Source organism: Pelmatolapia mariae, linkage group LG12 (genome assembly GCF_036321145.2).
Source record: "Pelmatolapia mariae isolate MD_Pm_ZW linkage group LG12, Pm_UMD_F_2, whole genome shotgun sequence".
Classification (NCBI taxonomy): Eukaryota; Metazoa; Chordata; class Actinopteri; order Cichliformes; family Cichlidae; genus Pelmatolapia; species Pelmatolapia mariae.
This window is the reverse complement of record NC_086237.1, coordinates 24,172,166-24,183,057: the sequence shown is the minus strand read 5'-3', so window position 1 is coordinate 24,183,057 and position 10,892 is coordinate 24,172,166. Positions and strand designations below refer to the sequence as shown.

Genomic DNA, 10,892 nt, shown 5'->3' with positions numbered 1-10,892 from the left:
TAATCCAAAAGGCTTCTTCAGAACTGAAGACCAGGATGACTGAGAACCTTCACAGACATTGAAGAATATAATCATTGCCTATCATGGGGATGCCGGCAGGCATATATTACAAGCACAATTTAATTTCCTGAAACTGCATTACCGTTTTTGCTAGAGACTAAATTCAAATAGTTTGGGAAAGAAGAGAAGGCAAGCTTTACAGGGATATTTGGTGTAACATGGTAGCATATGGCATTTATAAGGTACTGCTTTCTGAATATGGACAGAAAAAGAAAATCGGCTCCTATTCGTTACCATGTGTGCTTCACGTTACCGTATTCCTCCAACATTTGGGGCTTAAGAGCACATTCAAATGATTCCTGAAAGATGAGAATAACTTTTTTCTTCAATTTTACAGCAAAAATGACAAAGTATGTCCATAAATCTTGGTCAATAAAAGGGCTAATTTGTATATTTGATTTGGCCATGGGGGTGAAATCTGCAATCAGACATAGCAACTTGAGCAGAAACAATATTGTTTACTCCATTACTTTAGAGAAATTCAAGTGGAACAAATAACACAAAAACACCACAAGATGAAAAATAATGCAGGTCAAGAAATTACCATTGTACACATTTTACAGTGAAGTAAACAGTTCACTTCTGCTGAAAAAAAAATCTCAGACTAGCTGGTCAAAATCAGTTGTTGAAGCATCCTTAAAAGGCTTTCCCTAACTGAATTTTACATATCGACTGCATTTACACAGAATAGAAAAAAACCATGCTGAATGGAGATGAAATGAAGACTTTCCATTAAAATATACTGTGTTTTGAATCAAGGCAATAAACTGTCACTTCTTCTTCGCCAGACTTCGTGGGGAATTTTTAAGCAAGTCTCTGATCCTAAGGTATGTTCCTGTGGCTTCAGCAACTTCAGTGAACTCTGGTGTATCTTCAAACGGAACGATGCCAGCTGCAAACTTGCTACGATGCGGAACAGCAGTTATCTTCTCGAGATGCCCTGGAGTCATACAGTCTCCACTCACCGGATGAGGCAAATCTGACTCAGGGCTCTGTGGGTTGTCAACTTCGGCTTTCACTGGCTTGGGACTCTGAAATGTGCTGTCCTCGACTAACATTGATTCGGGACTCTGAGGGGTGCTGTCCTGAGTTTTAACTGGCTCGGGACTCTGAGGGGTGCTGTCCTGAGTTTTAACTGGCTCGGGACAATGAGGGGTGCTGTCCTGAGTTTTAACTAGCTCGGGACTCTGAGGGGTGCTGTCCTGAGTTTTAACTAGCTCGGGACTCTGAGGGGTGCTGTCCTGAGTTTTAACTAGCTCGGGACTCTGAGGGGTGCTGTCCTGGGTTTTCACTGGCTCGGGACTCTGAGGGGTGCTGTCCTGGGTTTTCACTGACTCGGGACTCTGAGGGGTGTGTTCCTGGACTTCAGCTGGTTCGGGGCTGAGAGGGCTATCGTCATTAACTTTTACTGGTCCCGGGCTTAATGACAAACCCTCTTGAACCTCCAGTTGATTTTCTTTGCTCAGGGAAGGTTCTTCAGGTTTTATTGAGTCCATTCCTTCATCCATGTCTTCAGTTTCTGTGTCCGCGTGTGCAGATGTGGATACACTTGGTGAACTTGGTACAGGAGTTTGTGCGGCAGGTGTCTCACAATCACTGTTAGAGGCCATGTCAGCATTTTCTAGAGCTGCCCAGATCAGTCTCTGCTGCTCCTCCAGTTCCTCCAGTGTAAGGTCATCCTCTGTTCCCTCCCCAGTCTCATCAACCACCACCCAGTCATGCCCTCGCACAGCTGGAGAGCCGTTGGTGGGAGTAGGTGGAGGTGTACCTTTAGGGAGAGGTGGGGGGGTGGGTGTAGCAGGAGGAGTGCCCTGTGGTAAAGGAGGAGGAGAACTAAAGCAAGGAGAGCCAGGAGGCAGTGGTGGCTGGAACTGGAAATCACCAGAGCTGTGAATTTGATGAGGTGTTCCTGGATCTATGAGAAGAAATAAAATAAAGTCATCCACAGAGTGCTGACTGTGTATTTTTGTGCAACTGAGCTACAAATACCAAACAAAAACATTGTTTCTGTGAACTCAGCGTGATCTACTCTTGTTAAAAAAGTTATTAATTAGCAATAATCCTGGTAACAATTTACGTAGAGCATTGATATACTGGCAGCAGCCTGGTCAACATGTTGGTTCAACAACAGTAAAATGAGAACTAATCTTTAGAAGATCCATAGTTTTCACATTCCAACTTAAAAACAAAAAGTGAAGTTGGATGGATGGGATCCCAACTCTGGAAATCTAACCATTCAAGGAGAACATGAATACAGGCTGTGACACCCAGATGTACGGTTACCTGATTCAATATCCATGTCCGAGCTCCTGTCTGGGGTCCGGTCTGGGCTAAACTTACTCCTCTTCCTCAGCTGTGGAGATGAATCAAATTCATGTCTTCTCTTGCTGGAGGCGGCACCAGGCTGTTGGCAAGAGCAACATGCAATAAGACCAAAAAGCACGACTTTTGTTTTTCCTTTCTTAGCAACATAAAAACATTTTTTTAAGTAGAAATATTGAAATCCTGTGGATTAAATGGAGGTCTGTGCAGTTGGACCAGTGGTGATTCATGCTGTAAAATGCGTAAAGGAGATTTTAAAGGATGGGTCATGTGAACACCATGAACTGTTGCACAGAGCAAAGTAACCTCAAGACAGAGTAGATTTTGTCCTTGATGAGAACAGTAATGGCTTAAATATCTAATCTATATCTTATATCTAAGAATGAGCACTAATCTGCTAAATAGCGCTCAAGGTGGTGGCCGATAAATATTTGGTTGGAGTTGAGAAGCTGCTGCCGCAAGAAGTCAGTAGAGAGCTGGGATACAGACCGTGGGAAAGAAGCTGGACAGGTAGGCTGCATAGTTTTGCTTCATGTGGCTGCTCTGCATTGGAATTGAACCATAGTGCATGAACTCCTGAAGATACAACAGAAATAAAGAAAAAGTGTTATTTAACTTTAAAAAAAAAAAAGAAAGGTCCCAGCATACTTTAATGGGTTGTAAACCATTTAAACTTCACATTTAATTGAAAATAACACAAAGACAACATAGCAAATTTGGAAACTAAAAATATGTACTCATTTTGAAGTTGATGCCAGCAACATTTGTCAAAAATTCATAAGAAGGTCATATACACCACAGTATAAATTGGCTCTTTTTAAAAATTAAAAACCAAACAACAACAACAAAAAAACACTGTACAAATTCATGAGGAAATAAAATATTTTCCCATTCTTTCGGCTCAGGGTCTTTTTAGTTGTGTTTTAACGCAATTTAGTACCTGGACTTTTTTTTACTCCACAACCGTCTAAGATGGCTGAAAAATGTTGCTCCTGACCCTGTGTGTGTTTCAGCATTCACAGGGCTGACACCCATACAAACATGGACGCTGGTTTTTTTCCTGATAACTACTCAGATGGTCCCTCTCCTCATCAGAATTTAACATTTTTAGTTGTCAGATGACATGACAGGTGGCAGTCGTGTCATTTCTGTGTCCTGTTTACATTTTCAGTCAGTCAGTGATCTCCACTATAAAACTGTGGATATTGCAGAACCGTCTGTTGGCCTGAGAATCTCAGTCATATATCTATGTGCAGCGATTTTTTTCTAGATTCACCAAATTATTTTTTGAAATCATCTTTTTTAGATGACGAACACCTAAAATTCCTTCCAATTTTACACTAAGAAAGAATCTTACATTTATTATTATTATTTTTCCCATGGTTTGGTTTATATTCACACAGTGAAAACCCCAATCAAATCAAAAATGTTTGTGTACTCTGCTGTGTGCCAGAATGCAAAGCATGTCTGGCTACACAAACAAATCGCAACAAAGGGGGAAATAAAGCAGAGTTTGATTTAACCAGACTAGAGAATGTAGATTTAGCTTCACAAGTACTGATCTGTTGCAATTTACCTAAAAATGTGTTGAAATTATTCAACAAGATATTTCTAGTCTTTCATTGCCCCTTTCTTATTTTTATGACATCAAATCAACATTTAATGTTGTTTTTGTATTTTTCATCAATTAAATGTTGTGTTTAAATGGTTTTGAAACAGTAAATCACATATCACATTAGAGCTGGGCGATATAAGATTTTTTCATATCACGATATGTTTTTTTTTTCATTTCAGGCGATAATGATATATATCACGATATAAGCCAAATAACTATATTTGTAAGATTTAAATGTGCCGTTGCTCACAAGTAAAATGTGAAATAATCAGCAGCTTGTCTTGATTTTACTATTTATTTCCCATAATAAGTTCAACAGGGTAGATGTACTTAAGGAACATCAGACTTTTTCAGATAAATAAAGGCAAATGTTGCAAACTACACAAAACGCAGCCGCTAAAGCGTTTAAGTTTCAAAATAGAACAAACAAAACAGACTACTAAATTGTCAATTCCACTTAGAAACAAAATATTAATTCTAAAAATAAAGCTTAGTTCGTTTTACAGAAGAACAGACAAAATTGACTAACTTTTGTCAATATCAAATAAACTGAGAACTAAAAGGAAATTTTCAATCTCTCCTTGTTGTATAGCTTTCTGAACTTTCTGAATCCTTTATCATCCGCAACTGAAAATAGTTGTGGATGATTACTATACCTTTCTAATGTGACGTTGTTGTCCCTGGCTCTCTTTCTCTCTCTCTCCCTCCCGCTCTGTTCCTGTGCTACTGCGAGTGCAACTACCGCCCCTCCCCCCTCTTCCCAGCGCAAAGCACAAGGCTCGCGTGCGGAGTGAAGCGGAAAAAAAGTGCGAGAGAGAGGGTGAGAGAAGGAAAGAAAAAAACCCCCACGGCTCGCGATAAGGAGCCGGCTCGCGTCGTTCACGTCAAAAATCCGGCTCTAAGAGCCATTTCGTTCGCGACCGACACATCACTACGAAATACCTTCGCACTACGGAACTTCTATGGCCCTTCCGTTCGACAATCTCTCCGGAATTGGAACCATCATCTCTTTTCTCTTCGGTAACCTGGTCACCCACGCTCTCGGTTGATTTTTCTCTAGTCGGCACACTCATTTCCTCCATTACCTGGGCAGCCCGGCTGGCTGCTTCCCAAACAACTACACGTGCGGCTTGGCACTTGTGCTGTACGTAACAAGTCACGTGACGTGACGCTGCGGCTGTGATTGGTTCGGCTCTGCACTACTTAATTTGGATTGGCTGTTCTTTTCTTTTTTTCTTTTTTTTTAAGAGGACAAGAGAGATGAGGCCTATCGCAATAGTTAAATTTTTCTATCGAGAAAAAGTTATTTCGCAATACATATCATTATCGTTCTATCGCCCAGCTCTATATCACATATTTACTTTTTACCGGATACCAGGCGGTACTGGAGGTCAAACATTTGAAAAGGCAGACTGCAACACTTACATCTTTCATTTTGTGTGGTGCGGGTACATTGAAACCTGGGAAATCCACCAGTTTGGAAACATCATATGAGAGGTTTTGTGAATTAGTGTTGTCAGTTACAGTGCCATCACTTGATGCTGTAAGAGAGAAAAAAACAACATCCTCTATAATCTGTGCAGACTGCAGAAGCTTTTATTTTTCTACTTACTCTGTTCAACAAAGAAAACAAATTGTGAAGCTGTTGAGTTCTTTTTTAAACTTACCATTTCCGTCATACAGTGATAAGCCAGAGTTTTCCATCTCTGCCTCTTTGAGCCAACCTGGTGGGTAACCTAGCTGCCTCATGCGATAGATCAGAGGAGGTAGGGTGTTCTCATCAATGCCCAGAGCTGTCAGCAGCTCCTCACTGTTTAACAGCACAACACAGTAAATAAATCAAATGAAAAATTAAAAGACTAAAAATTACACTTGTCTAAACTGGCTTAGAGACCAAAACCATGTAATCTACAAGCCAAATATCTTTGGTATAAACTAACTAACGGATGAAACCGTTGGAGTACGAATGTGAGATAGAAAGCACTTACCGAGGAAAAGCTTAGAAAAAAGTATTTGTGTGAATGGGTGAATAAAGCAAGTTGTGTAAAGCGCTTTCAGTGCTCAGGTAGTGTAGAAAAGTGCTTTAAAAGAAAAAGTCCATTTACTGCCAATGTTGCTGAAACTGCAACCTCTCAAGAACAACAGGCTCACAGGGCGGCAGCGAGCCAAAAGCAGTCTTGGGTGTGGTTACGCTTTCAGAAACCCAAATGTATTAAAGGACATGCAGCTAACTGCAGCAAGTCTACCACCAGCATGCAAGAAGCTGAAGCCAAGGATGATGATTCAGAAACTCTGAGTGAGACACTGACAGCTTCTTCTTCATGTAATTAATTTGGTAGAAAAATAGATGTAAACAGAACAAATATTACACTGTCAGACACAGACCCAGGAAGCTGCTGTGGTTGTAAAATGTTGTAAATACATTATTTTTTAAAATTCAATTGAGAAGGACAGAGTTATTTCAAAAAGAGTACTGAAAAAGGTACCGTTGCAAACATAAACCTTAGGACAATAACGTTGGGCAATTTTCATTGATATGATGAAAAAAATCACTTAGTGGTCATTTCAAAGGGAATTTATAATCATAATAAAATGTAACAGGGGTCATTCTTTCCCCTCTTACATCTTATTTTGTTTCTCTCTCCCACAGTTGTCAGTTTGCAGGGAGACTGTGCCTTCACCATTTTTCATTTTTAGGATTTTTTTTCATTAATGATTCCCAAATTCTGGGGGAGCCTTTATTTATTTTAAATTGAGTCCCCAGATAACACTTTTTTTTCGTTTTATATAACCCTGTAAAATATGCACTTTTGCAACATTATGTAATTAAATTAAAATTGTGAGTAAATAAAAATGTGTGGAGAGTAAAAAAAGTCCTGCCTCATGACTCCAGGCTTGTATTTGGCAAACCGCTCCTCCACTTCATCAGCATGGTATCTCTGGTTACTCTGCATGGCTTGGTTGTTGCTCTGATTGAACTCCTTTCTTCTCTCATTAATTGCAGCCATGTCTTTAGGCTAGGAGAGAAAAAATACATTCCTATATTAAATTATGTTCTGTCCTTGTGTTCATCCTGGATTTCTGACATATTAACAGATCATTAATGGTACCTTGGGACAATCTCTCAGCTGGTGACTGCTTGAACCACAGTTGAAACACATAGACTTGGGTCTACAGTGAACAGAGCAGAGACAGAATCATTATACATTATAAATTCCACCCAGCACACAAACAAAGAAGAGTTGTAAACAGGAAAAGCTATGGAATTTTTGTAGTCTTACCTTTTGTCTTTCATTTCTATTTCCTGGCCATCAGTTCCAATGACTTGGTTGAAGACTTGCTGATAGCTTTGCAGCAATTCAGGAAGCTATAATGCATTTGTCTACACAGCTGTGAATTTTTAAAACTTTATAAATCTGACTACAGCATTTCATAGGCAATAAATGTTTAATTTATTCGTGTTAAAGATACGTTGGAACATCCCATCCATCGGTCAGCTGGGGGTTTTCGTTTACCAGAGGCTGTCCAAGTTTATCAACACTGAAAGTAGTGAAATATAAGACACTCCCAACGACCTAAAACAAAAACATAACACAATAAGTTACTACTTGTGAGCCTACACATCCTGTTTTCAGTGTGTTTGAATGAGAAATAACAGCATGTGCTCACTTTAAAGGCTTCTGTTGTTGTTCTCACACTACTGGAAGACATCATCTGTGGATCTTCGTCCAAAGCAAAAGCGGAATTCTTTATAGAGGGAGAAATATGTATTTTTAAACAGAAAATTCATTGTGATATTGAAAATATTTACAATAGTAATATACAGTGCTGTGAAAAAGAATTTTCTCCCTTCGTGACTTGTTTTTTTTTTTTTGCAGATTTGTCACATTTACATGTTTCAGATCATGAATGACTTTATTAGACAATGATAACCTGAGTAAATGCAAAATGCTATTTTTAAAGTTACGTTTCTGATAATGAAGTCAAAAAGAATTTCTAAACTTACCTGTGTAGAAAACTAAAACGCCCTAACCCCTTGCAAATGTAACATTAATCGTGACTTTCTGTCTTTGTAGACAGACACATGTATTTAATTTTCAATGATTTATTACAGGTATTTGCTGTATTATCAGTAACAGACTGGATGTTATTGCCAGCTTGACCCCATTTAATGACAGACTGACAGCATACCAACTTATTCTTATGGCAACATTAATGGTAGGTTGTAATGACAAGGTTAGCATACCAGCAAAAAATTATTACTTTTTTTTTTTTTGGACAATATTACCCCATCAGCCTTTTACAGCTTTTATGTCAAAAAGTGATAAATTACAATATGTGCTAGTGTAATGTTAAAAAATCTGAACAATGTCATATTTTGAGTGACGTATTGTGGTAATATTCTATCATGTTGAGTCTGGTGATTTTCAGCTCTAACAAATAGACACAAAAAAATTAAGAAGAAAGCAAAAAGGGGGGAAACTTCTCCACGGCTCTGTATATTCTAGGTACACACCTGAGGCTTGATGTTAAAAGAGGACCTCTTTTCACCGTCTGGTTTCTGGTGCCTCAAAATCACACTACAGATGCAGTCTTCAATTTCCTGGCGACACTTCCTAGCAGGGTGATTAAAAATTGTCATTCATATGTTGTGAATGGATCTAAACTGAACATGTTATTAATAAATTACCATAGATGTAATAATTTCACCAACAAATACGTTCATGCATATAAACTTACTTAAAATAAAAAGAATTCTGACTTACTTTGATATGTTGTTGTTTGTATAAAGGACCTGAAGAAGAGGCCCGTCGATGTTAACATCTTCAACAGTGACGCCGCTGTAGTGGTGGAGGAGGGAAAACATCGCAGGATCACGGTTGGCGAACAGTTTCGTTTCATTTGAAATGATCATTACTGGGTGTCTACTAGTTACCTTGGTCGTGTCAGGAGGCTCATTTTCCTTCGTAAAATTTTATGTGGTCTGGTAGTTAAAGAAAAATGACAAATTCTGTAGAAAAAGGACCGTTAGAAGTCATTTCTTGGTTGTGTTTTGGTTGCATCCTATGCTAGCAAATTTAAGCTAGTGCTAACAAACTGCCACAAGGATATTCTCCTCAGTGAGTCTCTGGATGTAATCGTCGCACTCCTCCAGCCTGCTCCGGAGCTCGCTCCTCTCGTCCTGCTCTTCCTCATCATCTGTGAACCGAATGTGCGTCGTGACCGGGGGAGCAGACTCATCGAGCTGCTGAAAGAGCTCACTGTCCCCAAAATCAACTTCAGCCATACCTGGCGCTACCCGATCCGTATGCGGAAACACGACATATAGTGCGCATGCGCACAATGTGATTGTTCCTGATACTTTCACAATAAAACTACTGAACCTTCACGTAACTGATGTACGTAAAACCACTAATATTATTTGTTTTTAACTTGCATTCACTGCGTAAAGTAACACTAAATAAAAATATAAATAAATTGTATTACTACATATCTCTGAAGATATATACAAATCAACAACATGGGTGAAAAACTCCAAGAATAAATTTGAATTAAAAAGTAAAAATTGCTTTGCGTTATAAATTTTCCTATTTAGAAAAAACACATACAGAAAAGAGAACATGTACTACAAAAAAACGAATCAACTTAAACATTTACAACCCGATTGCAAAAAAAAACTAAATAAAATCAGAAGATAATGAATCTCCTAAACCCATATATTATATATTTTATTCACAACAGAACATAGAAAAGAAAAGATATCAAATGTTTAAGATGTATCATTTAAATGGACAAGTCATTTTTTGAACTGACGAGACCAGTTGCTCGATCTTTGGGAAAGGATTATCCCATTGTTATATATAAACCTTTCTGATGTCAGTTTTGACAAGACTCCCAATAGAACTGGCTGAGATGTAGCTCCAAACCATGACAGTGTCTCAGAATTTACATGTGTTTTATGGATGTTTGTGTTTTAGAGAGGTAGGCACATATGTACCTCTTTCCTGGTTGGACATGTTGGCACTGATTTTAGAGCAGTTCTTGTGTTGTTGTATTGTGTGCTAAGGATTCAGCACTGCAGCAGATGCTGATTAGCAGACCTAGTTTGACTGTGCAAACTAGGTAAGTTTTTGCCTAGACAATAACACTGTGATCGAGATGAAAAACAAAACAAAATAACATTTGCATCTTTTCTCAGTTTAAACATACTGAAATTCAGTCATTTATTCCCTCTTTTCTCTCTCTGTTTTCTCTCATAAAACCTTGACTCAATTAACACAAAATCTATTAAACGTATTACTCTTTTACAGGTCCAGCCAAGGAGTTCCTGCTCAATCTGTGAATGAGTAATACATCTGTGAATAAGTGAGTTGAGTGGCTGAGCTGTCTCTGTGTGGGATCAAATAGTAGAAGGAGATGTTTTCTGTCCCTCCTGATGGTGCCTGAAGGAGTATCCTGGAAATAGGAATGTGGGGTGAAATGAGGGAACATTACCTTGCCTGAAGTCTTTGTGTCTTGACACACATTTGCTGTCATGGTGTGACTGGGCTCAAAGCTCTCACTGGGTGTCTTTGGTTGAAGGATGTAGTGTCTTTTATCCTTCTCATCTGAGGGATCGGCCATTTGCCTACATCAGGAGGCTCCACAATGCTGCAGCCAAGTGGCTGCAATCCAGCCCAATGGAGGGGGAAGTTTAGCTGCTGAACATGCTGACACTGCAGCAGTTCATGGAGGGGCTCCCAACAGAAAAAGTGGAGAGGGTCTGCTGTTATCGGCCAGTGAACCTCGAGCTGGCTGTGACGCTTGCCAAGGATCACTTGGCAGCACGGCAGACCCTGGGGCTTTTCTGGAGGCAGAGAGGGTGGAGGTTAGGTTTGTGAATGGCGACATCCCA

At 39.3% G+C, this 10,892-nt stretch overlaps 1 protein-coding gene across 1 annotated transcript; it reads right to left on the bottom strand.

Annotated features, from left to right (window-relative positions):
- Window positions 1–207: 207 nt before the first annotated feature.
- On the bottom strand, window positions 208–9,296 carry zcchc8 (zinc finger, CCHC domain containing 8). The gene is made up of 14 exons (XM_063490552.1): window positions 9,110–9,296; window positions 8,934–8,976; window positions 8,764–8,838; window positions 8,514–8,613; window positions 7,667–7,744; window positions 7,469–7,572; window positions 7,279–7,344; window positions 7,108–7,168; window positions 6,878–7,014; window positions 5,665–5,807; window positions 5,423–5,538; window positions 2,872–2,958; window positions 2,344–2,464; window positions 208–1,975 (listed from the first exon to the last, which is right to left on the bottom strand). Exons 1-14 carry the CDS (start codon window positions 9,282–9,284, stop codon window positions 831–833), a joined length of 2,451 nt encoding a protein of 816 aa, XP_063346622.1. The 5' UTR covers window positions 9,285–9,296; the 3' UTR covers window positions 208–830.
- Window positions 9,297–10,892: the final 1,596 nt, after the last annotated feature.